The following is a 24,551-nucleotide window of genomic DNA, read 5'->3' on the forward strand; positions in this document are numbered from 1 at the left end:
GACTATGCATTTGAAATCCATTTGAAATATAGTTATTTTCCTGCTCCTTAAAGTAAAGATTTTATTCTTTCCCAAGCCAGGAGCTCAGATGACCCCGTACAAAGCACTAGGGTTTGGACTAGTGGTTAAACCTGTGTATATATGTGTCGCTATAATTTGATGAAGATATATTTTCAGTTTGTAATAAAGTCATTTATGTCAAGCTTAAGAGTTTTTGTGATTAAATGATGTGTATGTGGAAACAGAAACAAGGCATTCCTTGAAATGCTGTATGAGGAAACTGGTACAGAGGTCCCTGAAATACTGTAAAAGGAAGATGTATACATAGGTTACAGGAGTTACAGACCAGCCTCTGCAAAGAGGACCATAAAGTCAACATCACACCTATATAATGTCTTACCAAGGAACAGTCATATTGTGCAGAAATGTATTAGCATGTTTTTAATTCATAATCAAATTGCACGGTGAGACTTTCCCTCTAGGGTATAGCAGAGGAAAAAAACAAGACATAAACATTAGTGAACGCACAGCAATTGCACTGATACATAACTGTCAGTTACAAGGCATCATTGCCAGAAGGCAGGATACAAAGTGTTCACATTCGGGTTGTTTAATTAGAGCAAGTAATGGTTACAATCATTAGAATAATACTATTTCCCGTGGGTGCTTGAATGAGTTCCCTGCAGATCCCTCATGGCTGCATCATCTTCCAGGAACCAGGAATAAAAATATAGGCTGTCCAGCTCCAAATGCACATATTCTTAAAAACAGGGTATACCAAGTCTTATCTGTCTCTAGTAATGGGACCTGCAGTCCCTAGAGAATGTCACCCTATTTCAGCAAATGTGACAAGGCATCAATCAATTGACACAAGAAATACACCTATAGTCAGGAAAAGGAACCAACAAAACGGGCCTGGCTGCTTTGTGATTAAAAACCATGTTCCTTCTTCCTACTGACCCGTCTACTTGCTCTCCCTTCTACCCAGACCCACATGATGCTGTGCTGCGAAGATACATATACATGCTTATGTTTCTGCTTCCACAGTTTCATTATGTTACAGGACCTGTAGGCACGTATCTGTTAGCACGGTAAAAAGGCACCAAACAACTTTCAGGTATAACGGAATTGACAGCAAGCTGGAGAATGCAAGCCACACGCACAACAGGAACAGAAGTTTTCAAGCTGTCAGAGGCACGGTGAAGGTCACTGTACCACACAGGAATTTCTTTCATCCTCAGACAAGCAATCAAATATGCGTTCCTGAAAAATCCTTAGAAAGCTATTTCCCAAGTGTTTTGGAAACTGCTCAACAGATGAAAGACTGACATTTTCAACTCCCAAACTTGCTGTCTTCATTGTATGTAAAGTCTATGAGACACCCAAGGTGTCCCAGTTATGTCACTCAAAATGAGTACTCATCTTTGAGTAAGGTGAACTTAAAATCTTAAGATGTAAGATAAAGAGGTAAAGAAAACTGCTGCAAGATGTAGCCAGGAGTGAGTCACTAAGGCTAAAGATACTGAAGTGGAAACCAGAGTAATGTTCAAGTTTAGAGGGTCTGGAAAGAAACACAAATCAAGACCAGTCTCACTGTCTGCCCTTTCAGTTAGATAAGGTTGTTTGCTCTGTGATAGGTTGTAGGAAAAAAAATTGAGTTCAGCTAGCCAAAAAACACTGACAGCAACAGAAAACCCAGACTGTGTGTCACATGAGCCTGCCTGATCTGCACAGAAACAGAGATCCTTGAGAAAATGGAGCTTTCTATTCGTTCCCAAGGAAATGGTGATAGTCAGGACAAAGCTGGAAAGTGCAGCATAGAAGGAGAACGGCACCAGAACAGCATCTGCAAAGGCTGATTTAGTTGCCCATAGTTGGCATAACCACAGCAGGCTTGGTAACGGTGGCATCTTCCTCTTTCCATTGAGAAATGATAGTTTTCAGCTGTGTGTAGAACTGCACTCCCTGGAGGACAGGAGAGACACAAGGATCAGATGTTTGGCCTTATGAATTCTTCAGGTTTGCACTAGTGGTGTATCAAATAGTTTTTATCTACAGAGGGTTGAGTTTTCCTCTGTGGGAACAATTCCCGTCAGCCTGTTCCTCTTACCAGTTCCCCAAAGATTCTGGTTCTGTGAGAAAGCTTGCTACTTAGTTCTTGCTCCCTTTGCAAATCTCCTAAAAAAAGACTTGCTTTTTTATATTTAAGGGGGAAAAAAAAAAAAGGAATTGGCTATTGTAACGTGCATTATGGTGGCTGTGATCACTGGCTGGCCTTCAGTTTCCTGGTTGAGACAGCTTCAAAGTCTCCTTACTAATTAGGTCTGATGACCATATCCCCATTGCCGTTTATAATGTGATTTATCAGAACTCAGCCCAATAGAGTACTCTGAATCAGTAAGTTACCTGTTTGCCATAGAAATTGGTGTCTCCTCTGAAAGAAGCACGAGAGCCGGTGAAAGAGAACATGGGCAGGGGTACTGGGATTGGAACGTTGACACCCACCTAAACAAAAGGAAAGCTGCCATATTAATCACAAGAAGTAGCAGACTGCAGAGCACTCTCCAAAAGCTACCACATTTTGTTTCCTTAAATATGAGGCTGGGTACTGTTGGATGAGTAGTCAGTGATTAGTCACTACAGCTGGATGGCTACCCACTGAAAACCGTGAGTACTAATAGCAACAATTCTAGCTTGAACATACCTGCCCCACATCTACTAAGTGAGAATATTTCCGAGCTGTGGCTCCATTGGTGGTGAAGATTGCAGTTCCATTTCCATAGGGGTTATTGTTCACTATCTCAATGGCATCATCCAAAGTGTCTGCTTCCAGAACCACTAAGACGGGCCCAAAGATTTCCTCCTTGTAGCAAGTCATGTTTGGCTGCCAAGACAAAGAGCAGAAAAAGCAGCTTGTATATAGGGTATAATAAACAGGATATAATAAAAATGTCCTAGTAAATAGGATATAATAAACACACATGCTGCTAATGCTCAGGATATTCCTAGGATCACCCATCATACTGCATTGCCACAGGCCATCCTTCAGTCCTCGTTGCCTTTTCACCATTTCCCATGCCCTGCCATCTGTCTAGTCCACTAAAGAAGGTACCACTTTCCATCTCCACAGCACTTTCTGTGTTTACTGCCTGCCTCACCTCACTTACACATCTACTCTGACCAAGGCTGATTAAGATTGGGATTAATTCAGGATAGTTTGCTTCAGTTCTTGTTGACAAAGTGACTAGAACCTGCTATCCTTTCCAACTTAGTGTCCAGGATTTATGTCTGATAATTAGCAACATCTGACAAATACAGAAAACACCAGCTGGAGAGTACTTTAATCACTAATAGCTAATACAGCAAACTATAAATCATTCATTTGACAAGTTTTACATGGCTTACTGCATTATTAACCGCTGTATAAGAAAACTAAGAATCACAAAATCTCAGTGAAACTTTTCCTTTTGAATACCTAACAATATTTATGTTCCATCACGGGAAAGTGAAGTATTTTAAGATGTTTAATGAAAATAAGACAAGAAAATTCTGAGATAGATTAAAAGCCTAACAGCATAAAATCAATAAAATCCTAAAAATACAAAGTGCAATTGCAGAATTACCAAGATTCATTTGCTATCATGGAATCACTCACCAAAAGGCCCACCAGGAATTGAATATTTAAATATTAAGGAAATCATATCAGCTAATTGCATAAACATAAAAGAATGAATTTTGGTATGAAAACTCACATGGATGTGTACCTGGTAAAGAATATTCCCCCCACAGCAGTGTCCATCTGTGGCACACCATGCCTTATATTGAGAGGCTGACTCAATGACGTTGTGAATATATGCAACAACAAAGAGATTTTGTACCTTATCCTATATTATTCTCGTGAAGATTTCCACAGATATTTAGCTTTTGTTCCTACAAGTCCTTAAGTTGCAAACTGCAGGAATGTATAACAGAGGAAGGAATATTGCAAGTTTGGCTGTTCATCACACTCTTCCTTAAGCATCTGCTGCTGGCCATTACTACAGAAAGTACACTATGCTCGATGGACATTTAGTTTAACACAGTACAAACTGCCCATATCTTCTTTTAATTGGCTGTGATCCATTGAAGTTAAGATAATTAACCTCATTCAGAGTATGTTGTACGACTGCAAATCCTTTTATCACCTCCACAACAGCATTACAATGAGCACTTCACTGGAATTGTGCCAGGGAAGGCTGAGCCATTTACAGGCTTTCTACCTGGTGGTTATTGATTACTGACTGATTTGGGTAACCCATTTTTCAACTGACCCTGCAATATACACTATCAAGCACTGGTTTTGGTCATCTTACCTTGACATTGGCAAGGATCGTTGGCCCAACAAAATTGCCATTTTCATAGCCCTTCACTTTGATACTACGTCCATCCAGAAGAAGGCTGGCACCTTCTTTTACTCCTTTCTCAATCAGATGGCAAACTCGTTCCTTAGCTTGGGGACTGATTAGAGGCCCTAGATCTGCTCCAGGCTGGTCTCCTGTAAAGAGGCAGAGATGCCAAGTTTTTAACCCTGACAGCTTCCTCTTCACAGGCATCATGGAGATAACTACACTGGCAGGAAAAATCTGAAAATCAGCCTGCAACTCTCATAATCAACAAATAAAAGAAGTCATAAGCATAAGCATAATTTTACATCACTGGGAAGACAAAATTCAACAACAGATTCTTCTCAGAAAGGAAACTTTTCCCCTTTGCAGGACTTTATTGACCATAAACAAAAGATAATTCCCCTAGAATTAATAACAGACTAGTTTTTCCAAAGTACTTGTTTCCATTTTTCCTTTTTATTGCATGTTTACTGCAAATTGGAAGGATGTCTAAGTAAGGTTGCTATATAAATGGTAGGTTTGAGTTAAACATAGGCTACAACCTCAAAGCTCCAGTTAAACCAAGACTGACCCTACAAACCTTGCATCATGGTCATACTGCCAAGCTTTCCTACATATTCCTAACTCCAAGTCTAGGGCTCTGTTTCCAAATCCAGACAATCTGGAATGCAGGGACACATCAAACTTACGGTGCCAACAGCTCCAAGGGACACACCATAGTATGGCAGATACACTGACCTGAAAAGCTACAGTTGTACAGAAGTGAAGTACCTTGTAAGAAATTATCACAGTCTGTACCTGCATTTACACGTAGATTTTTGGCTCTGTCCACAAGCTCTGGCAGCCATTTCTGAGCTTCTCCCACTAGAATTGCTGTAGACAGGGCCATGCAGCGTTGGCCAGCTGCTCCAAAAGCAGCTCCAACCAGCTGGTTCAAGGTGTTCTCTTTATTGGCATCAGGCATCACCACACCATGGTTCTTGGCTCCCTGAAATACAACACATACACAGTCTCCCATTATTAACCACCTCAGCCCACTTCTTCTCTAGCTCTCTGGCAATATCTTCATATAGTAGCTATGACTCTGCTACCAACAGGCTGGCAAGAAGGGCAGCCTCATCACTTAACTATCAGTAGCAAAGTCAGCTTCTGCTGCTGAGTGGCAGGGTCAATCTCTTAACATTCACAGGAGACAGAGGCAGTCTTTGTGCTGAAGTGTGCTCCATTCAGAGGCATTACCATGTTGGCCTGGACTCTCTTGCCATTCCGGGATCCTCTCTCATAGATGTACTCGCCAGCCTGATTAGATCCCACAAAGCTGATTGCTCTGATATCCGGATGGTCACAAATGAAATTCACAGCTTCAAACAGGAAATAATACATTGTAACTGTGGTGTGCAAATGTTTCCTTCTGTTCCCATCCCCACAGTGCTGAATCTATGTATCTTTCTTCTTATCAAAATTCTTGCCTGTGTCTCCTACATCCGAGTTCCCCCACTGCCTGTCTACGCCTCTCTCCGCTAATTTCTCAGCACATGTACTCCTGCCCTGTCCTCATACACCTGGTTCTCTGCCATCTCTTCACACTTTGGGCACCTCCCAAGGTGCCTCAGTGATGCTGAAGCAAAGTTACTGTTGTCTATTTGTATCCTCATGTTCTGAAGCTATTTGCGTGCTGTAAAAAATACCATGTTAGGAGCTAGAATACTGGCATCCACTGCACATTCAGTTGAGGCATTTAATTCTTGTTTAGGCTTCCCTGGGAAACCAAGATGATTCATCTACTTATTTCAGCTGGAGCTTAGATTGCTAAATAGAATTTGAGCACTTGCATGCCTTGGGAACTCTGATCCCAGCCCCCACAATTTTGTCCACCATATCTCCTGAAAGAACTGGTGCAGGATGGCAGACAATCTCCCAGTCTCCTCCCTTCACCTCCATCAAGAGGGCTGAAGCATCTGTCCAAACCTATCTAACAGCAGCAGTATCAGACTCTCCAAATGGTACCTCCAACTGAACACACACCACAACACTTACACACTCCAGCCATCTCCCAAGAAGAGCTATTATTACCTTCGTGTTGTCCATGGATGATATTCAGGGTCCCATCAGGGGCACCAGCATCCTGAAACAGCTTGGCAAGGAACATCAGTGCTCCTGGTACACGCTCGGATGGTTTCATCAAGAAGGTGTTTCCACAAACCATAGCCATGGGGAACATCCAAAGAGGAATCATGGCTGGGAAATTGAACGGTGCAATTCCAGCACACACGCCCAGAGGCAGGCGGTAGGTATAAGTGTCCATGTCTTTCGTGATGGAGGGCATGGTCTCTCCCAGTATGAGGGATGTCACACTGCAAGCATGTTCAACCACCTCTGCAGCAGAAAGGGCAATATGCCACTGGATAATCTGTTAACAATTAGTCCCCAAACTCCCTTCTCACCACTGCCTTGACCCAAAGTCTTTCTTCCAGCCTCTTTTCCCACAGCTTAAAACTCATTGTGCTCCAGAAAATCCCTTTGCTCTGCCAAGCACTGTGAGCTCATTGTGAATGGATTCTCTCTCAAGTGCATTATATGTCATTGTGATAGGAGCACAGACACAACAGCCCAAGTAAAAGAAGCACAGGTATAGTATTATTGTACCACCTGGGACTCAGCCTTAGACATCTGAGCACAAGCAAGAAGTTCTTATCCCTTTACAGCAATTTGTAGTCACTCCTAGAAAACAGAAGGGTCTAACAACTTGGAATTGATTTAAGGAAACTCCATCTAAGGGAACTTTTCAGGTTAGAGTTACAATTGCCCCTTTTCTTTCAGTAGAAGGCTATGAAGGGAGCTACATGTACAGACTCCCAGGGCAATCAGTTGTTCAGGAGACCTCCCTTCCTATGGGTCCTCAAAGCCCCTTTTTTAACAGGAGGAGCCAGCAGCTTACGGAGGCCTCGGAACACATCTCCCTCAGCATCAGCCAGGGTCTTCCCTTGCTCAAAGGTGATGAGTTTTGAAATTTCTTTCTGAAAATGGAAAACATGAAGTTTATGAACATTAGAAAGGTGCCTGCCCATGAAACAGGGTGCGGGGATAAGACAGTTTAACAGAGAGTTGAACATCACAATGAACGGACTGAGCAGAACCTGGAAAAGCCTGTAGTGTTTTGCTCTTTCTAGACAAGAAGCCAATAAGCCACACAGTTGACATTTTAGAAAAAACAATCATGGGTTGGCTTGTACTCTACAGCTTTCAGGTGTCATACCACAGACACACTGAAAAAGCAGTCAGGGAAATCCAAAGCCATAGTAACATACTTCTCCACTTGTCTTTATCAACTGGCACATTCTCCATCAAGGCTGAAAGTTCCTCTTGTGGTCTTTTGGTAAAGGGACAAATGCAGAATAATATTCCCTAAGAAGCACTGCCTCTCTGTCCCCATTTGATGGAGAGTGCTTTGCTACACCTCTCAAAGACAGTGTCTCAGCTGGCTCCCCAGTCATGGCAACAATGCCTCATCAAGAACTCTGTAAACCCTGAGTCTCTCAATTTAATTCCTAAAGTCAACTGCAATGCATTCAGCAACAGCCATCACACACAGCCATGGTGTCTCACCAGATTGTCTTTGATGAGTTGTTGATAACGCAGGAAGATTTGCTGGCGACTCAAAACAGATGTTTCTGACCAGTTCCAAAAAGCCTTTTTGCAAGAAGCCACAGCTGCCTCCATCTCACTGGCTGTGGCTTTTGGTACACGGCCAACCACTTCATTTGTGGCCTGAAGGAAAAAACAAACTGCATCAAAACTCAACTTTTTCCATCTGTCCCTGCCAACCATTCAATGGTCCTTTCACACCACACACCTAATATCCGTGTTCCACAAGGACCTGTACTTCTGAAGGAAGAGCACAAAACAGGCTCCTTCCTTGGTGTGCACAAAAGGCCTGGGCTACAACTGGAATAGTTCTGAAAACCTGCACTCTACACATCTCAAATTAGGCACCCAGAAAGCTGCAAATGCAGTACTGATTTCCAAGTTGGACTTGAAGTGACTTGTCTATCTTGAAGCTTCTAGAGAGTATAAGGCAAAGGTTTCTGTGGACTGTGGTCTTTTCCCCCTGCATCATCTTGGCTCATCTGCTGTCCCTCTTGCGCATTAAATGAGTCAAGGGTCCTTTGGAAAAAGCAGTACATGACTGTGCAATTGGCACTGATGTTAGTTTACCTAGACCACTAGGCCAAAGTAAAATTTTCACAAGCAACCTTAGTTCTACAGTGTTTTAACTTTAACAGTTTGTCTTTGGCAGTTTAACCTTCTTCTAATGCACTCTTAAAAATTAAGTCTGCTTTGACATGACAAAAACATCAGGTACATCACTAAGAGAGAAACTACTCAAAGCAAGAGAAAGAAAATTAAACAAGAATATTGGTTACCACATACAGACCAAATGAGCTTCATGAACATGGCTTGCTGCTCTACTCACTTCCACAAACCAAAATAGGGCTTTACAGAGAAAAGTTTTAGAAATTGCTATCCAAATGCTTACTAGAGGGGTCAGAAGGGTCAGAATTCTGAGTGCAATCTCATTTCCATTTGTCTTTGGTGGAGGACTCATACAAGTACAAGTGCTACTAATCTAAGATTATTTTGCACTGCATAGCATTCAACCTCTAAATTCACTGTGGATATTGTGGCTCACAGATAGAAGCTCTCTGAAAGGAGGGGAGCTTCAGCTGTCAGGATTTTTTACCTTGGTCTGAGAGTGAAATCAGTCTCTATCAGGACTTCACATTCAGCTGGCATCAAATCACACCCGGTTGATTTCACACACAGGGTGAAAGAAAACCTTCAGAAATTAGACATACTGATCACAGAACCTTTCTATGAGCAAAAAAAATGTAAGCGGAGTTTAAGCTTCCCTTCCAGAGATCAGGGTTTTACTACACAGGGGAGATAAAGGAGGTCACCACTTTCCTAAGACTGACATTTCATGTGAAAAGGAAATTGAGAAGCAATTACATGGTGCTAAATCCGTCTTAAGCTCCAAGTCTAAACCTTTCTCAAGAAATGTATGTAATTTCCCCTTTTGCCAAATGCTTGAACAGAGGCAAAGATCCTTGTTGCACGGTGATCACTAATACATCAGTTGAGACCATTTCACTTACCGGGTTGTGGATATCAATCCATTCGGTAGTTTTGGACTCAACAAACTTCCCATCAATGAAGAGTTTGGTTGTTGGCTGTGGAGGACAAAACGCTGGACAATGAGTGATTTTTGTCTCAAGGTGCCTAGATACCAGTGTGTCTTACTACATGAAAGCCTTCACAATTTACTGCTATGCTGCCTGCTAGAGAATCTAGATCCAGTATTTACAGCAGGACCCAGCTAACTGCTTAGGCTGAAATTTTTCATGCTCTCTGCCCCATTTTTTCTCTCACTTTACACCAAAATGGCCAAAATTCTTTCTAAAAGCAGTTATAGAAAAAATACATTGCTATGCTTATGTTCAGAACTATTTCCATCTACTTAATCACCCAATGTTTACCAAGTTAGAAAACTGAAAAGACGCAATTCATAAATATTCAGAAGAAACGGTTAACAATTCACCTTGTGAGAATTCCATGTACCCAGTTGTCCTGGTTTCAGCTGGGATAGAGTTAATTTTCTTCCTAGTAGCTGGCATAGTGCTGTGTTTTGGATTTAGTATGAGAATAATGCTGATAACACACTGAGGTTTTAGTTGTTGCTAAGTACTGCTTATGCTAGTCAAGGACTTTTCAGCTTCCCATGCTCTGCCAGGTGCACAAGAAACTGGGAGGGGGCACAGCCAGAAGAGTTGATCCAAACCAACCAAAGGGCTATTCCATACCATATGATGTCATGCTCAGTATATAAACTGGGGGGGGGGGGGTTGGCCAGGGAGCAGCAATTGCTGCTCGGGAACTGTCTGGGTATCGGTCGGCAGGTGGTGAGCAATTGCATTGTGCATCACTTGCTTTGTATATCATTATTACTATTATTATTATGTTGTTATTATTATCATTACTATTTTATTTTATTTCAATTATTAAACTGTTCTTATCTCAACCCAGGAGTTTCTTCACTCTTATTCCTCTCATTCTCTCCCCTATCCCATTGGGGCAGGGGGAGTGAGCGAGCGGCTGTGTGGTGCTTAGTTGCTGGCTGGGGTTAAACCATGGCAGCCTTTTTTGGTGCCCAACGTCGGGCCCGAAGGGTCTGAGATAATAACAGATTAAGCAGAATGTGTTAAGGAATCAGTTAACAGTTGCTGGTTACAATATTAGTTCATCTGATCTGCACCATGCTCTTTTTTTTGCTGTACATGTTAAAGTTTGGTGTTGGTTTGTGCAGTTTGCTGTGCCCTGCAGTGATTAGTGATGTTTTGCCTGGGAGATTTGTTATTAAAACACTGACCTTGAGCATTATTTGGTATTTGTACTGAAGCCATTACTGTACTTCGGGTACCACCTCATGGAGAGAATTAGCAATTATACCTCTTACTCTGAGAGGTTTTTCGTGGAGGAAATACAGAATGGCACCTTCGCTACCTTCTTCTATGATGTTTCCTCCTTCATTACAATAACTTTTCAGTATCTTGAACATCCTTGGGTAGTTAAGATACATCTATTGGTATTTCTTGGGAATATTGTTTTGGCTTTGATGAGGGTTAGCAAGCAATTTAAGAACAGAGATCTGCCCCAAGGCTGGATAGTTATGAGTGGCAGGGTATGCGAGGTAGTATGGTCAAGTACCCGGGACAGTGGGCACTTTTGGAACTTCACTCCTGAACAAGTGCAGAATCCTGAAGAAATAGTAAAGTATTTGGAAAAAGTATGTTGTCACCCTGGCAACTCCAGAGAGACACAAATCATTGCAACATGCTGGGGACTGGCCCACACCTATCGAGCTGTGGTCAACGCTATTCAGTACCCTCAAGGGAAAGAGAAAGTCTCTGGATGTGATGACAAGATGACAGGCACTGCAGCTACTCCAACCCCGGCCACAGGCACTGCGGTCACTCCAACCACAGGCACTGCAGCCACTCCAACCTTGGTGACAGGCACCATGGCTAAACCAGAGAACCAACCCATGCCGGTATCAGTTGCCCCTACACACAATAAAAAATACACAAGAAAATCAGCTCGTTTAGTAAGGGATGAAGATGAACCAGGGCCATCAAGAGAAACAGAGGAGGAAGAGACAGAACCTGTAAGTGAGATGGTAACCACCCGATCCCTATCCCTGAATGAGCTGTGAGGTATGTGAAAAGATTTGTCATTGTCCAGGCGAGCACATCATCACCTGGCTGCTCCGATGCTGGGATAACGGGGCCAGTAGCCTGGAATTAGAGGGTAAGGAAGCCAAGCAGCTGGGATCCCTTTCTAGGGAGGGGGGCATTGACAAAGCAATTGGAAAAGGGGGACAAACCCTCAGCCTCTGGAGGCGACTTCTGTCAAGCGTGAAGGAAAGGTACCCCTTCAAGGAAGATGTTATATATCGCCCAGGCAAATGGACCACCACAGACAGAGGTACCCAGTACCTGAGGGAACTGGGCGTGCTGGAGGTGATTTATGGTGACCTGAACAATGAGCAGTTACCCAAAGATCCAGATGAAGTCAGGTGCACACAACCCATGTGGTGGAAGGTGGTATCAGCATCATATGCCAACTCGTTGGCAATACTGGCCTGGAAAGATAAAGAGGCACCAAAAGTGGATGAAGTGGCTAGCTGACTCTGGGAATATGAAGAAAGTATCTCTTCCTCCCTACAGGCCTGTGTCTCGGCTGTGGAAAAACTGTCCCAGAAGGTCCAGCAACTCGAAGAGGATATATCCCACTCCCCACCTGTACGGACCAGTATCTCAGGCATTAGGAGTCAACGTCCTGCTCAAGAGAGAGAATATAGAGGATACACACCACGGGGCACCCTGTGGTTTTACCTGCATGACCACAGAGAGGACATGAGGAAGTGGGATGGAAAATCTACCTCGACCCTAGAGGCACGGGTGTGTGAGTTGCAAGGAAAAACTATTACAAAAGGCAGTTCTTCCAGGAAAATTGCAGCTCCAGTTTCCAGTGAGCAGTTCCCCAGACAGAGTGAAAGGGCTAATTTTACTTCCAATCTTAATCAAGGGACTCTTGATTCACATTTACAAGAAGTGAACAACAAATACTATGACCAGGATTAGAGGGGCCCTGCCTCCAGCCAGGTGCAGGAAAGGGACGACTGGATTTACTGGACTGTGTGGATTCCATGGACTGGAACATCAGACCCACAGGAGCATAAGGCTCTAGTGGACACCGGTACACAGTGTACCCTAATGCCATCAAGCTACAGAGGGGGCAGAACCCATCTGTTTTTCTGGAGTGACAGGGGGATCCCAACAGCTCACTGTATTGGAGGCCAAAGTGAGCCTAACCGGGAATGAGTGGCAGAAGCACCCATTGTGACTGGCCCAGATGCTCCATGCATCCTTGGCATAGACTACCTCAGGAAAGGGTATTTCAAGGACCCAAAAGAGGACCAATGGGCTTTTGGTATAGCTGCCTTGGAAACGGAGGAAATTAAACAGTTGTCCACCTTGCCGCATCTCTCGGAGGACCATTCTGTTGTGGGGTTGCCGAGGGTCGAAGAACAACAGGTGCCAATCGCTACCACAACAATGCACCGGCGGCAATATCGCACCAACCAAGATTCCCTGATTCCCATCCATAAACTGATCCATTGACTGGAGAGCCAAGGAGTGATCAGCAAGACTTGCTCACCCTTTAACAGTCCCATATGGCCAGTGCGAAAGTCTAAAGGGGAGTGGAGACTAACAGTGGACTATCGTGGCCTGAATGAAGTTATACCACCACTGAGCACTGCCATGCCAGACATGCTAGAACTTCAGTATGAACTGGAGTCAAAGGCAGCCAAGTGGTATGCCACAACTGATATCGCTAATGCATTTTTCTCAATCCTTTTTTAGGAATAAAATGGGAAGATGGATGTCATCAGATCCCAATGGATGTGATCAACAAAATAACAGCTATGTCCCCACCAACTAGCAAAAAGGAAACTCAACCTTTCTTAGGCATTGTGGGTTTTTGGAGAATGCATATTCCAAATTACTGTCTGATTGTAAGCCCTCTTTACCAGGTGACCCAGAAGAAGAATGATTTTGAATGGGGCCCTGAGCAACAACAAGCCTTTGAACAAATTATATGGGAGATAGTTCATGCAGTAGCCCTTGGGGCCAGCCCGGGCAGGGCAGGATATTAAAGATGTGCTTTACGCCGCAGCCAGGGAGAATGGCCCTAGCTGGAGCCTCTAGCAGAAAGCACCAGGGGAGACTTGAGGTTGACCCCTAGGGTTTTGGAGTTGGGGATACAGAGGATCCAAAGTGAGCAAGCGGCTGTGTGGTGCTTTGTTGCTGGCTGGGGTTAAACCACGACACCGGTGCACACTGTACTATGTGTTTCCTTCCCATCAAGCCACTAAGGAGGTTCATCTTTCCAGCTCATAGCTACAGGCATAAAACTGGACTTTCCCCACTCCCCTCTTGGTCCTGCAACTAAGAGCAAGGAACCTGCATCTGCTGAGTTCACAGTGACTGTCCTGGCAGGCAGCACAGAAAACAGAACTTTCCAGCTCAGAGGGAGAGGAGAGAAAAGGAAAGTTTGGAATAAGAAGTTCAGGTAGACGTAGGGCAGAAGGAAAAGCAGAGGTAGAAGCTGTAACTGGCACTGGATAGGCAACAAAACTGTATCATGCAGGAAAACAGATTGGGACTGTATAAACTAAGAAACTAGAAACTAGGAGTTGATATTGGAGGGTAAGGAGAGAACTAGGAGAAAGCAAGAACCAATTAATCATGCCACAAACCAGTGCCTTGGGAGAACAGATAAGAGGAAGGGGAAATGGACCTGCTGTGTGAAGAACAGAAATGGGACAGATCAACAGAACTGGGACAGAAACCCACATATATCAGGGAACTCTGAAGAAATTAGGATGTGGAATTATGAGAGGGAAATGAGGATTGGGATGCTACCCAAGGTGTAGTGAGCGGAAAGAGATCAGAGGAAGAATCAGGAATATAAATGGCGTTGGCTGGACAAGTAATGACAGCGAGAAGTGGCTGAGAGTGATTAGAAGTGAACAGCAATGACAGTTGGGACAAGCTGAAAAAGCTTGGAGATGAGAAAGCTAGGATGAGAAGTGTAAAGTAAGACTGCTAATGAATAAGAAAGACCTAGTGATTTGGGAGGTAACACCAGGAGGGAATAAAAAATAAAAAAGTTACAGATGATTATGTAGCTGGAATTGCACTTGGGAGGGAGAGGCAGAAGTCTGTGCCTATGAAAATACAATCCCTTCTAGATTCTAGAAATCTGAGTCCCTTGGCTAAGTTTCCTGACTGTCAGGAAAGGTCTTCTAGTGCTGGTCCAAAGAATGACAAACTCCTACTGCTATCAGTCACTCCATTAGCCCAAGAGCCACGTATCTGCAGCAGACCTATGAGCTCCAGTGCTTTATGACCCATGTGGACTTCAGCGCAATGGAATTTATGTTTTTTCAAATTGCTTAAAAGGGATATCTAGAGAATTGCATATACAGAGAAAACATATTTTAAACAAGCCAGGAAATGCTGAATTAAGATTGATCACACTTTTCCAGTAAGATCACCTGCTTTTTTCTGTAGAGAAATAAGCCTGCTGTGGGAACAAGGACTGTAGTAAAGCAGACTACTCGGAGAACCATGATTTAGCCGTTCAGAACTTGGAGAGTGTATAATCATGGATACGGGAAGAAAAAAGGCACTATAACAGTTACAGTTGTTTGATACTACCCAAAGGAAATCAGATCCTCTCTCTGCCATAAATAGGTGATATGAGGCCAGTCCACACAGCTTGAAACAATCTTTTTTCACACATTATTAGTCATATATTCTATACTTATTTTTGCCGATCTTCTTGAACAGATATTGCACATGGTAAAAGAAATCTAAAAATCGGGAAAAAAACATGGCTGGTGTATACGTAGCACAACGCGTGCTGCTGAAGGAACACGGAAAAAACAAATCAGGGTGCGATTAACTGAACTAACACAGGGCCCTTAGCTGTACCTTCGCTACAAGGAGTAACGGGAGGCGATTCCCGGAGCGGCTGCACCGCGGCCCGCCGAGGGAGCTGCCCAAGCGGGCGCGGCGTAGCCCCGCAGCCAAACAAGTCTGACATTGAACTTTTTTCCCTTCCCTCCTGTTGAGCGCCGGGCCCCACCGTGTGCCGCGCACGGGCAGTCCCCAATGTTTGTTCCACAAATACCAACCCGCAGCCGCGGGGAGGGGAGCTGAACCGAGCCGAGCCGAGCTGAGCGGGCAGAAACCTTACAAGAGAAGACCTGAGGGAAGTCTTCGGCCGGCTGCGGAGGGCAGCGGCGGCGCCCGGGGCTTTCCCGCGCCCTCCCCCCGCCCGCGGCCTCTCCGCGGCCCGGGCGGGGCCGCCCCCCAGGCCCCACGGCCTCCCCTGCCCCCCGGCTCCGCTCCGCGGGACGGGCACTCACCACCGAGGAGGAGGAGGAGGAGGCGGCGGCTGAGGCGATCCAGGGGGCACCGGCTCTCCGCGGCAGCTGGACGGGAGGGGAAGCACAGACCAGCCCGGTTCCTCAGGGCTCCCGACCGCCCCCGGCCCCTGCCACCCCGCCGCGGGTCCGACTAGCACCCACCCACCCTCCCCGCGCCGCGGCGCCACCGGCCACTCCCCGCTCGGGGCCGCCCCACCCGCGGGGCCCCGGGGCCAGGTGTGCCGCGACCCCCCCTCGGCCGCCCGGGCCGCAGCCCCCCCCGAGCCGCGGGAGCCGCTGCGGGGCCGGGGGCCGCCGCCTCACCCTCAGCGCCACGCGCCGCCGCCCGCCCCAGGCACCGCGCGCCACCGCCGCCGCCGCCATCCCGGCCGAGGGTCGCTGCGCCCCGGTCCCCGACGGCGCCCCTCGCCCCGCCCCCCGCCCGCCCCCGGCACCGCCCCCACGCGCTCCGTGGCCTCCCGCCCCCCGCCTCGCCCCTCCGCGCCGCCCCCCCTCCCTCGCGGCCCGCAGCCAATCGCCGTCAGCAAGCCCGTCGCCCCCCGCCTCCCCCGCCCCCCGCGCCGGGCCGTGGATTGGCCGCCAGAGCTGAGCCGCCCACGTCCCTCAGAGCCCGGATTGGCCGAGCGCCGCCCAGCGGCGACGCCTCCTGGCGGTGGCGAGGGGAGCGACACGTGGGGCTTGGGGGCTGGTCTGGTTTTCCTCTCGGCCGCGAGGGCGGGGTCACGTGCCGGGGGCGGGGGGGGGCGGGGGTGTCCCGCGGGTAGCGGCGACGCGTCACGTGAGGCGGGCAAGATGGCGGCTCCCGCGGACGGTAAGGCGCGAGGGGCGGGCAGTGCCGCTCCGCTCCGCTGCCCGTCCCGCCGGCGGGGCCCGGGCGGTGCCTCACCCCTTCTCTGTTGCAGGCGCCGACCTGGAGGCCTCGCTGCTGAGCTTCGAGAAGCTGGACCGCGCCTCCCCGGACCTGTGGCCCGAGCAGCGTAAGTCCGGCGGGCCCGCGGCCGTCTGTCAGCGGCGGGGGAGGGGGGGTGTGTCGGTGCGGCCCGGCCCGGCCCGGCCCTGCCCTGCCCTGCCCTGCCCTGCCCTGCCCTTCCTTGGGCAGCCCTGCGGGCCGGGCTGGGCCCGCGGGGTCGGGCGGGGCGGGGTTGAGGTGCTGCCGCCGCCGGCGCTCACCCGCTGCTGCCCTCGGTTTTCTTTTCCCAGTGCCCGGGGTTGCCGAGTTCGCCGCCTCCTTCAAAAGCGTGAGTGATCGCTGCTGGCCGCTGGCGTTTCCCCCCTTCCCGTGTGGCGGTAGATCTGCTGTTTCCTCTTGTGGGCTGTACATCTTTGTTCTATAAAACGTATCTCAATTATAACTGCAGTATACGCTTGCGTAATCCTTTTGTTTTTAATATCTCTTTTATGTACGTTTTTATACCTTACGCAACTTACGGTGAATGATAATTACACTTTGGAAGAAGTAAGAGATTTTAAACTTTAGGAAATCCCGCTTTTCATGCTCACTTTGGCTTGTGGGGTGTAGCGTGCCGTTTTTAACTCTGAAAAGTCCAGGGAAAGCTAGAAAACAAGATTAAACATAAAAATATCTCTCCAGATATCACCTGGAACTCTCATAATTTTGCTGTCAGTGTAACTAGTTTTCAATACGAGATCAGACTTATTTGTATAATTCTAAAAATGCACTTGTCTGAGTATGAACTTTCATTTTTTTCAAAACAGCCTATTACAAGTTCTCCTCCCAAGTGGATGGCTGAATTAGAAAATGATGATATCGATATGTTAAAGGGTGAGTATGGACATTGCGGGTAGGAAGTAAGGAATTCGGTACTTACTTAAGTTCTTTAAATGTTCTGGAGGTGGCACTGTGGCCTCAGATCTCTAGCCCTTGCATTTGCAGAATCTCTAGCTAAGGAGTCTCTTTATCTTGTTAATGACACACATTTTTCATTAATCCAGTTATCCCTAAGAGAATATCCAGATGTCAGCGGCAGGCTGTTTTTTTTTCAAGACAAGCATGCAAGAACTAGTTGAAGCAGTGTAACACTACATGTATTTCAGTTACCTCTCTTACCTATCATAAGTATAACTATAGTATAAGTATAATTATAGTGAGTGTCTCCTGTATGTTGAGAAGTGGCATGAATTTTTTGGTAGGCCTCAGCTGATCAAACTTGCTGAGCAGGTTAGATTTGTTCAGAGATGTAGTATGCATGTGTCTTCAGTCATAGATCCAAGATCTGTAATCAAACGGTAAGGCTGTATGAGCAAGTTACAGAAGGGTTATCTAGCATGTAGATTTGCTGCATGTTGCAGCTCTTAGTTTGCAGTAAACATCCTTGAACATGCTCTGCCTCTTATGTCAATTCCAGATAAACTGTTCAAAAGTGAAAGTGGGACAAATTAACTTCAACTTGCTGCAAAAAATGTGCTTAAACACACATTATTAATGTATAGTAAGTTCATTCCCTTGCATACTCATTTTAGCTTGTTCACCTAGCAATGTGAACTTAAGAACAACTTCCAAAATATGGAACAAGTTGCTCATTGCAATGGTGGCAGATTACAGTAGGAACCAGATCCACGGCTGTCTTTTTCAGCAGAGAAAGCTGGTCTTTTCTCAGTATGTTAAAATTGGGGATGGCATCAGCTTGAATTTCGAACAATCTCTGTTCACTGGAAATAGATCTTCTCAGAAGTATGACTTGAAAGTGCTCTGTGAAGTAGTAAACAGGTAAACTGTCACTAGAGGGCTATAGACAGGGTTAAAATTCACGCTTTTCTCTCCCCTTAGAGTTGGGGAGCCTCACTACAGCTAACCTGATGGAAAAAGTTCGTGGCCTGCAGAACCTGGCTTACCAGCTGGGACTGGATGAATGTAAGTGCTGTCCGCAGATGTGACTGACTCCATTGTAAATCCTCCCACTAAAGCATGCCCTCATGGTGCATTTGTAGCTGGAAAAGTGTGTTGGCAGATTTGGCAAGTGTCTAACAGTCACGGTTAGTGGCCTTCCAAAACAGCATGAGCGTGCGAGCTGACGTCTACAACTTACAGCCTACCTGCATAGGGGAGACATCTTAGCAGAAATAACATGAGGTCATACGTCAGCCTGGTGTTGTCTAGTGGCACGTAGACTTCTGTTCCTGACTTAACATTCCCTTAGATGAAGCAGGTCACTTTGCTTGATTTCCCACTCGGATACTGAAGCTATTTCTCAGAACACTTGTGGTGGTACTTCTGTCAAACTTCAAGCACTGTATCCACTTTCACTTGTGCATAGGATTTTCCTATCACTTCGTGTTCAGACTGTTTTCTGCTTTTGTAGCTGTTATTTTTTTCTACACTCAATTGTGGCAGGAGGTGATGTCATTGAGTACTAAAGTTGACCTTGATTCCACTTACAAACAGCCATTTTTTATCATTTTTTTTAAGAAGGAGCTGCTTTCATCATCGCATTTAGGACTCTGTTGTTAAAGGTTGATCCAGTTTTGAGGATTTCAAGAGTATAGTGTTTCTTTTAAATGCTTCCTGTACACACTGATGCATTTAATTTTTGCGCTTAATTTTGCTCTAGCATAGACCTTATTTGCAGTTACTCCTGGTCTACACAAAGCACCAAAAGTTTTAAAACTTATAGGTCTTTCACCTTCCTTTCAGTGGATAACAAAAAGCAGTAATAGACCTTTAGAGTATTCCTGACTGTAAACCTAGGGTATCCTAATGATTTCTTATTAACGGATCATTAAGACTATTTTAACACACTCCCTGCAAGTTTATTTTACTTTCAGTGCTAACATCTGTTAAGACTATGGAAAGCATTTAGTGGAGTAGAAGTTTAAGTATAACAATGTAAAACTGAGTCAAAGAGAAGGATTGGCTGATGATTAGCTTTCTCACTTGAGCTGTAGGCTTAAATGTCAGACAGCTTTGTCCTGCTAAATGGAGTTTAAGCAGAGCCTGAGTTAAGTTGAAGCTAACAAGGCGGTTGTTTCCTTAGCAATATTTGTTACACGCATTTCCATTTATTTTTACTGAGAACAAATAAATGCGGAAAGAAGACAAAGTGAGCGAACAATTGAATATCTAAGGTCCAACAGTTACAACCTTTACTCTATAGTAACTGAAATCTTGAATTTTCAAGCTTTATGAAAGCTCTCCGTGTCTGTAACTTCTTGTCACTGAAGTCTATTCTCCTTTAGGCTATAATACTTTGAATGCTTTGTGTGTCATAATACACATTTATCTTAGGAAAATTTTCACAGAAAATTAGATGCAGAGTTTGAACAGAGCTGCTCAGGACTGTTTTTCCTAATACTGTCTTAAGTTCTTTTCTCTTACAGACTTAGGTAAGTGAGAGAACAAGAAGAAAAATCCAAAAGATCTGTTCATTAAAGTTAAGGGACTTGTGGTTTTGGTCCAGAGGTATTGGATTTAATTATATCTTTGTGTATTTAAATTTAATAGTCCCCTTTTGACTTGACAGTTACTGAAACCCGCTAGCAAAACCAGGATTAAAACTGCTGCTGACGAGTCTCCTCTAGATGGCAGCATGAGGCTTCCCGTAGAAATCTTGCTGCTTTTTTTTATAAAACTGTACTGTTTCAGTCATGATTTGAAGTCGTTTTCCCAAGATTATTTTTTGTGGCATATTTCCTGTTCTGAATGTGCACTGTCTTTTTTTTTTTTTTACAGTATTTTCAAATGTTTTATCTGTATTGAGTGTGAGAAACAGTCCTGCTTCGTTGTGTTAGCAACTTACTTTTCCTTCCAACTCTCTTCTTCTACATCCCATCTCAAATCCTTTCTATTTTCAAAGACTTCTGTTTTTATCCACTTTATTGATAAAATGCTGTGCAGGACCAGAGTGATTCCTGCAGCACTCCATGACAAACATATCTGTTGAGTGACTTTGTAGTTATGTTGTGAGATCTGTTATTGAACCAGTTCACAGCATACTTCATGCTAATTTTGCATTAGAATTCATTAGACAAAGTGACATGTGGGACTGGGTACCTTTTGAAAAGTTTATTCATCAAGGTACTATTGCAACACTAAAATTGAAATCTGAGCATCTTGATTTGACATGATACAGTTTCATAAATTAATAATTACTGAATTATGTGCATTGTTTCTTAAATTCATACGAACTGTCTTACTGTTTTGTCTATGTAAGCAGGCTTTCTTGACAAGTTTGGAACACATGCATTGAATGCTTTGTCCATCTTTGCTGCTTTCATCTAGGAGCAGTTGAATGCTGTTATCTGGATTCCACATTCTTATTATATATAACTCCTGCTGTCCCTGACTTTTTGGCCATGGATTTCTCAGTTCCTCTTTTGGTTGCTTGATTCTCACAGATTTCTGTTCTTTACAACTAACTTTCTCCCCTCTTTTTCCCATAGGGTTACCTTTACTTTCTGTAACCTTGGCTGTTTTGTTGAATACCCCATGACTTCTGTGAATCAAAGTAAATTGTTAATGTATAACTTACATTTTCTTTACAGCTTGTTTGACATCTGGTTTGATTTACAGTTGTCCTCCACTTTTAAAAGTAGCCAGTTTTACAGTCACTGCTATTTCACTGGTCTGCACTTCAAGCTGCGTATTCTTATGTGATTTAAATGATTATATCTTAATTAGTGCAGAGTTCTGTGAAAATTTTTCTCTATTAGATGAAATGGAATAGACTTGCCCTGCTTGGATTGTAACAGTAAGTTCAAGAAACAGTCGACTAGAAAATTCAGAGGTGAATTTTACTGTTAGAGGTCTGAGATACAGTGAATGTCATTCAGGCTGGAATAATGCTAGGAGAGCTTCCTCTGGTATTTTGTATGGGCATCTGAGGACTCAGGCTTCTTACCTTCTGTTAGATTTCTGTGCAGTATAGCACATACCTGTTTAGACTGTGGTAGCTTTATCTGATAACACATCAGTCGCTGAGCATGTGGGATGATAATGTCAAAGGTCTCCTTTGACAACGGAAATGGTTAATGCTATTTTTGATAATGCCGGTTCCGTCCTCCTTGTCTGAGGGTTCAGTTACTTCTTTCTGAATAAGGTAACTGTTGATCAGTCCAGCCATGTATCTGATTCTTCTAGCTTCAGTAGTACCTAATACATTTATTTCCTACTCGGACAAGATAAGTTGCTTATTTTTGGTATTGTTCTACCTTTGTAGTTTAGAAAGACTTCTGTTCGGCAGATATTTTGCAACTTTGTCTCTTTTTTTTTTTTTTTTTTTAAACCAAGTGGATAAGTGAGCACTTTACTTTTTTAAAAACATATTTCTGACTGCTGGCTGCATGATCTCCTGTATCTCATTTCCCTTTTACTAAGATACAGGCCATTAAACTGCCAATAAAAGATGGGCTATCTTCCATAAATCAGAATTTCTTTGCACCATTTAATTTGCTGATGATTTACATTGTAGATCTTTCTTGTGGATGAGAAAGGATCTCCAAGGTGATCATGGGGAATATCTTCTTCAGCTCTCCTAGCATGCTAGTAGGTGGATTCTTGCTCACTCATGTCTGTTCCTTGCAGAATATTCTTCCTTTCCTTAGCACAGAAGTCACCTAAAGGACAGCCTTCCTTGAATGAAGCAGGATTTTTGTAGCAATTACCAATAATTTTTTTTTTTTTTATTTTTACTCTCCTCTTAAAGGATAGACTATCCTTAGGTCTCTGGTTTGTGTATTTATTCTTTGCTACAAGGTGGTTCTGGAGTTCTCCATCAGCTTCCAGGCTCAGGACCTGGTATCAATAATAATAAAATCTTTTAAAAAATAAACTATTTTTCGACACCTCTTTTGAGGTCTCAGCTTGTGTTTCCTTGCCTCCTTTTTATGCTGTGTAAAGTTCTACCTTGTCCTCTTGCTTTTCTCTTTTTGCTTCAGTTCTCTCATTAGAGCTTCTATTTTCCTTCTGTTAAAGAGTTATTTCATTGGTTAGAATACATTGAAACCATTTTTAGTATTAAAAATCCTGCTTTGTGTGGATTTTGCTCTCCCTGTTAATGTGGGTATTGTAAGGGTCGGAGGAGGAACAGGGCTCAATGAGCACACCTACTTTTAATTGTTCATGTAGTTAGAGTGGCTTTGGGAGGCATAGTATCACTGCTGAATGTGAGCTGCAGCCAGTCAGCGAGTCTCATCTCTGCTGTTGGCAGAAGTCTTGGCGGGGGGGAAAAAATAGGTATAAGTATATGGCCTCCTTCTGGGCTTTTTTCCCTGCTGTGTTCCTCCAGCTTTGCCTGGAGTGGGGTAGTGAGCACCACAGAATGAGATGACCCCAGCTGATGTGGCAAGCAAGGGGGAGGTAGTTCTTATCTGGAAACCCAGTCACAGATCCTGACTCAATGTTTGTGGCCCACAAAGCAGCAAGTTTCAAAACAATTTGTTTAAATAAGTGCAAATTTAGATACCTAGCTCTGTTTTTCCACTGTATGACCCATTAAAGCTTTCAGAGCAATTAAGTCAAAGTTGACTTTAGAAGATTTTTAAAGTCTTTGTTTCATGAGCTAGCATCTCTGGGAAGTGCGTACACTGCTAGTAAGCAAACTTAGCGTTAAGAGATTTTTATTATCCTTGACTGGAGTTATTTTTAAAGATCTGCATGTTATCATTTTGAATATACTTATACAGAGAGGTGTATGACAACTACATACACAGAGAAAAATACGTTTTTCTGAAAAAAAAAAAAAAAAGTAAAATTTTGTTTTTTTCCAAACTTGGGAACAAACCTATGTGTAAAAGTAACAGATGGGTAGGGTGGGGAAGCAGGAAAAGCATTATGTCACTGAAGGACTGTGGTTGTCCAGGGAATTTCTGAAGGCCCTGCTATTGCTTCCATGTGAATCTCTGATATTTTTCAGATAACACCTGCTATTCTGGTTCAGAAGTCCTAAAATGTGTGTGCATATATATATACACACACACACCTGGTATCACAGCCATGTTTATAAAATCTCACTGATGCCAGAGAGATGCCAGGCTGCACTTTAAAGTCAGAACTCATTGCTGCTGGAGTTTGTGGGCATGGAGTTTATCTCACTCAATAAATGAGACAAATTACTGGAAGGTAAATCTATTGAGGGTGTCTGACCACAGAGAAGTCACCAGTGGCTTGGCAATCTTGGAGATGCAGAAAGCTGGGAGACATTACTAGGCAGGTACAGCTATGGTCTTCCCTGCTCTTAAACTCTTCTGTAGGCATTTGCCATTGGCACATCAGAGTCAGGGTGGTGGGTTGGAAGGACCTTTTGTTTGACAGAGGGGGTTTTCTGGTTATTTATTTGTTTCAGTAATAGGCTAGACTGCATGGTAGTTAAGCAACTGCTACCAGAAATCACTGAGGTGTCCGCGTAATGGAGAGATCCTTCCAGAGACAGTATGAGATGGATGGGCACATGAATGAGGAACAGCTACCTTGCTCCCAAGTTAAGCTGTCCTTGGTTGTGAATTGTAGTCCTCTGCAGCCTCAGCAGCCTCTGAAATTTCTGGAAAATCATAAAGGAGTCCTTCGGAACGCCAAACTATTTACAGATCACCACTCTTTCTCAGATTGGTAGTGTTTGGTTTTGCATTTCTCTCAG

At 44.3% G+C, this 24,551-nt stretch overlaps 2 protein-coding genes across 3 annotated transcripts in view; one reads left to right on the top strand and one right to left on the bottom strand.

The window, feature by feature from the left end:
- Positions 1 to 476: 476 nt before the first annotated feature.
- On the bottom strand, positions 477 to 16,326 carry ALDH6A1 (aldehyde dehydrogenase 6 family member A1). Of its 2 annotated transcripts, none has more exons than XM_075712251.1 (12): positions 16,267 to 16,326; positions 15,946 to 16,008; positions 9,542 to 9,616; positions 7,992 to 8,153; positions 7,324 to 7,402; positions 6,459 to 6,761; positions 5,625 to 5,746; positions 5,184 to 5,373; positions 4,353 to 4,534; positions 2,705 to 2,884; positions 2,407 to 2,505; positions 477 to 1,965 (listed from the first exon to the last, which is right to left on the bottom strand). In XM_075712251.1, exons 1-12 carry the CDS (start codon positions 16,324 to 16,326, stop codon positions 1,861 to 1,863), a joined length of 1,620 nt encoding a protein of 539 aa, XP_075568366.1. In that variant the 3' UTR covers positions 477 to 1,860. The 2 variants fall into 2 exon arrangements, with proteins under 2 accessions (XP_075568366.1, XP_075568365.1); XM_075712250.1 differs by having other exon boundaries at positions 15,943 to 16,008.
- A 429-nt stretch (positions 16,327 to 16,755) lies between these two features.
- The window catches only part of LIN52 (lin-52 DREAM MuvB core complex component), a 44,227-nt gene continuing 36,431 nt past the window's right edge, over positions 16,756 to 24,551 (top strand). The window contains exons 1-5 of the mRNA XM_075712269.1: positions 16,756 to 16,774; positions 16,866 to 16,940; positions 17,164 to 17,201; positions 17,680 to 17,746; positions 18,752 to 18,835. Of these exons, the coding sequence (XP_075568384.1) occupies positions 16,756 to 16,774; positions 16,866 to 16,940; positions 17,164 to 17,201; positions 17,680 to 17,746; positions 18,752 to 18,835 (283 nt within the window). The remainder of the gene's footprint in view (positions 16,775 to 16,865; positions 16,941 to 17,163; positions 17,202 to 17,679; positions 17,747 to 18,751; positions 18,836 to 24,551) is intronic.

Source organism: Pelecanus crispus, chromosome 6 (assembly GCF_030463565.1).
Source record: "Pelecanus crispus isolate bPelCri1 chromosome 6, bPelCri1.pri, whole genome shotgun sequence".
In the NCBI taxonomy this organism is placed as follows: Eukaryota; Metazoa; Chordata; class Aves; order Pelecaniformes; family Pelecanidae; genus Pelecanus; species Pelecanus crispus.

What these genes read in the sequence shown, in the direction of transcription:
- ALDH6A1 (XM_075712250.1), bottom strand. Translation starts at nt 16,326, where the DNA reads ATGGCGGCGGCGGCGGTGGCGCGCGGTGCCTGGGGCGGGCGGCGGCGC. An exon ending in AGATGTGTTCCGAGGCCTCC is followed by an intron (nt 6,762 to 7,323) that starts GTAAGCTGCTGG and finishes TTTCTGCTGCAG; the next exon opens with AGGTGGTTGAACATGCTTGC. An exon ending in AGAGAGTCCAGGCCAACATG is followed by an intron (nt 5,374 to 5,624) that starts GTAATGCCTCTG and finishes GTTGTATTTCAG; the next exon opens with GGAGCCAAGAACCATGGTGT.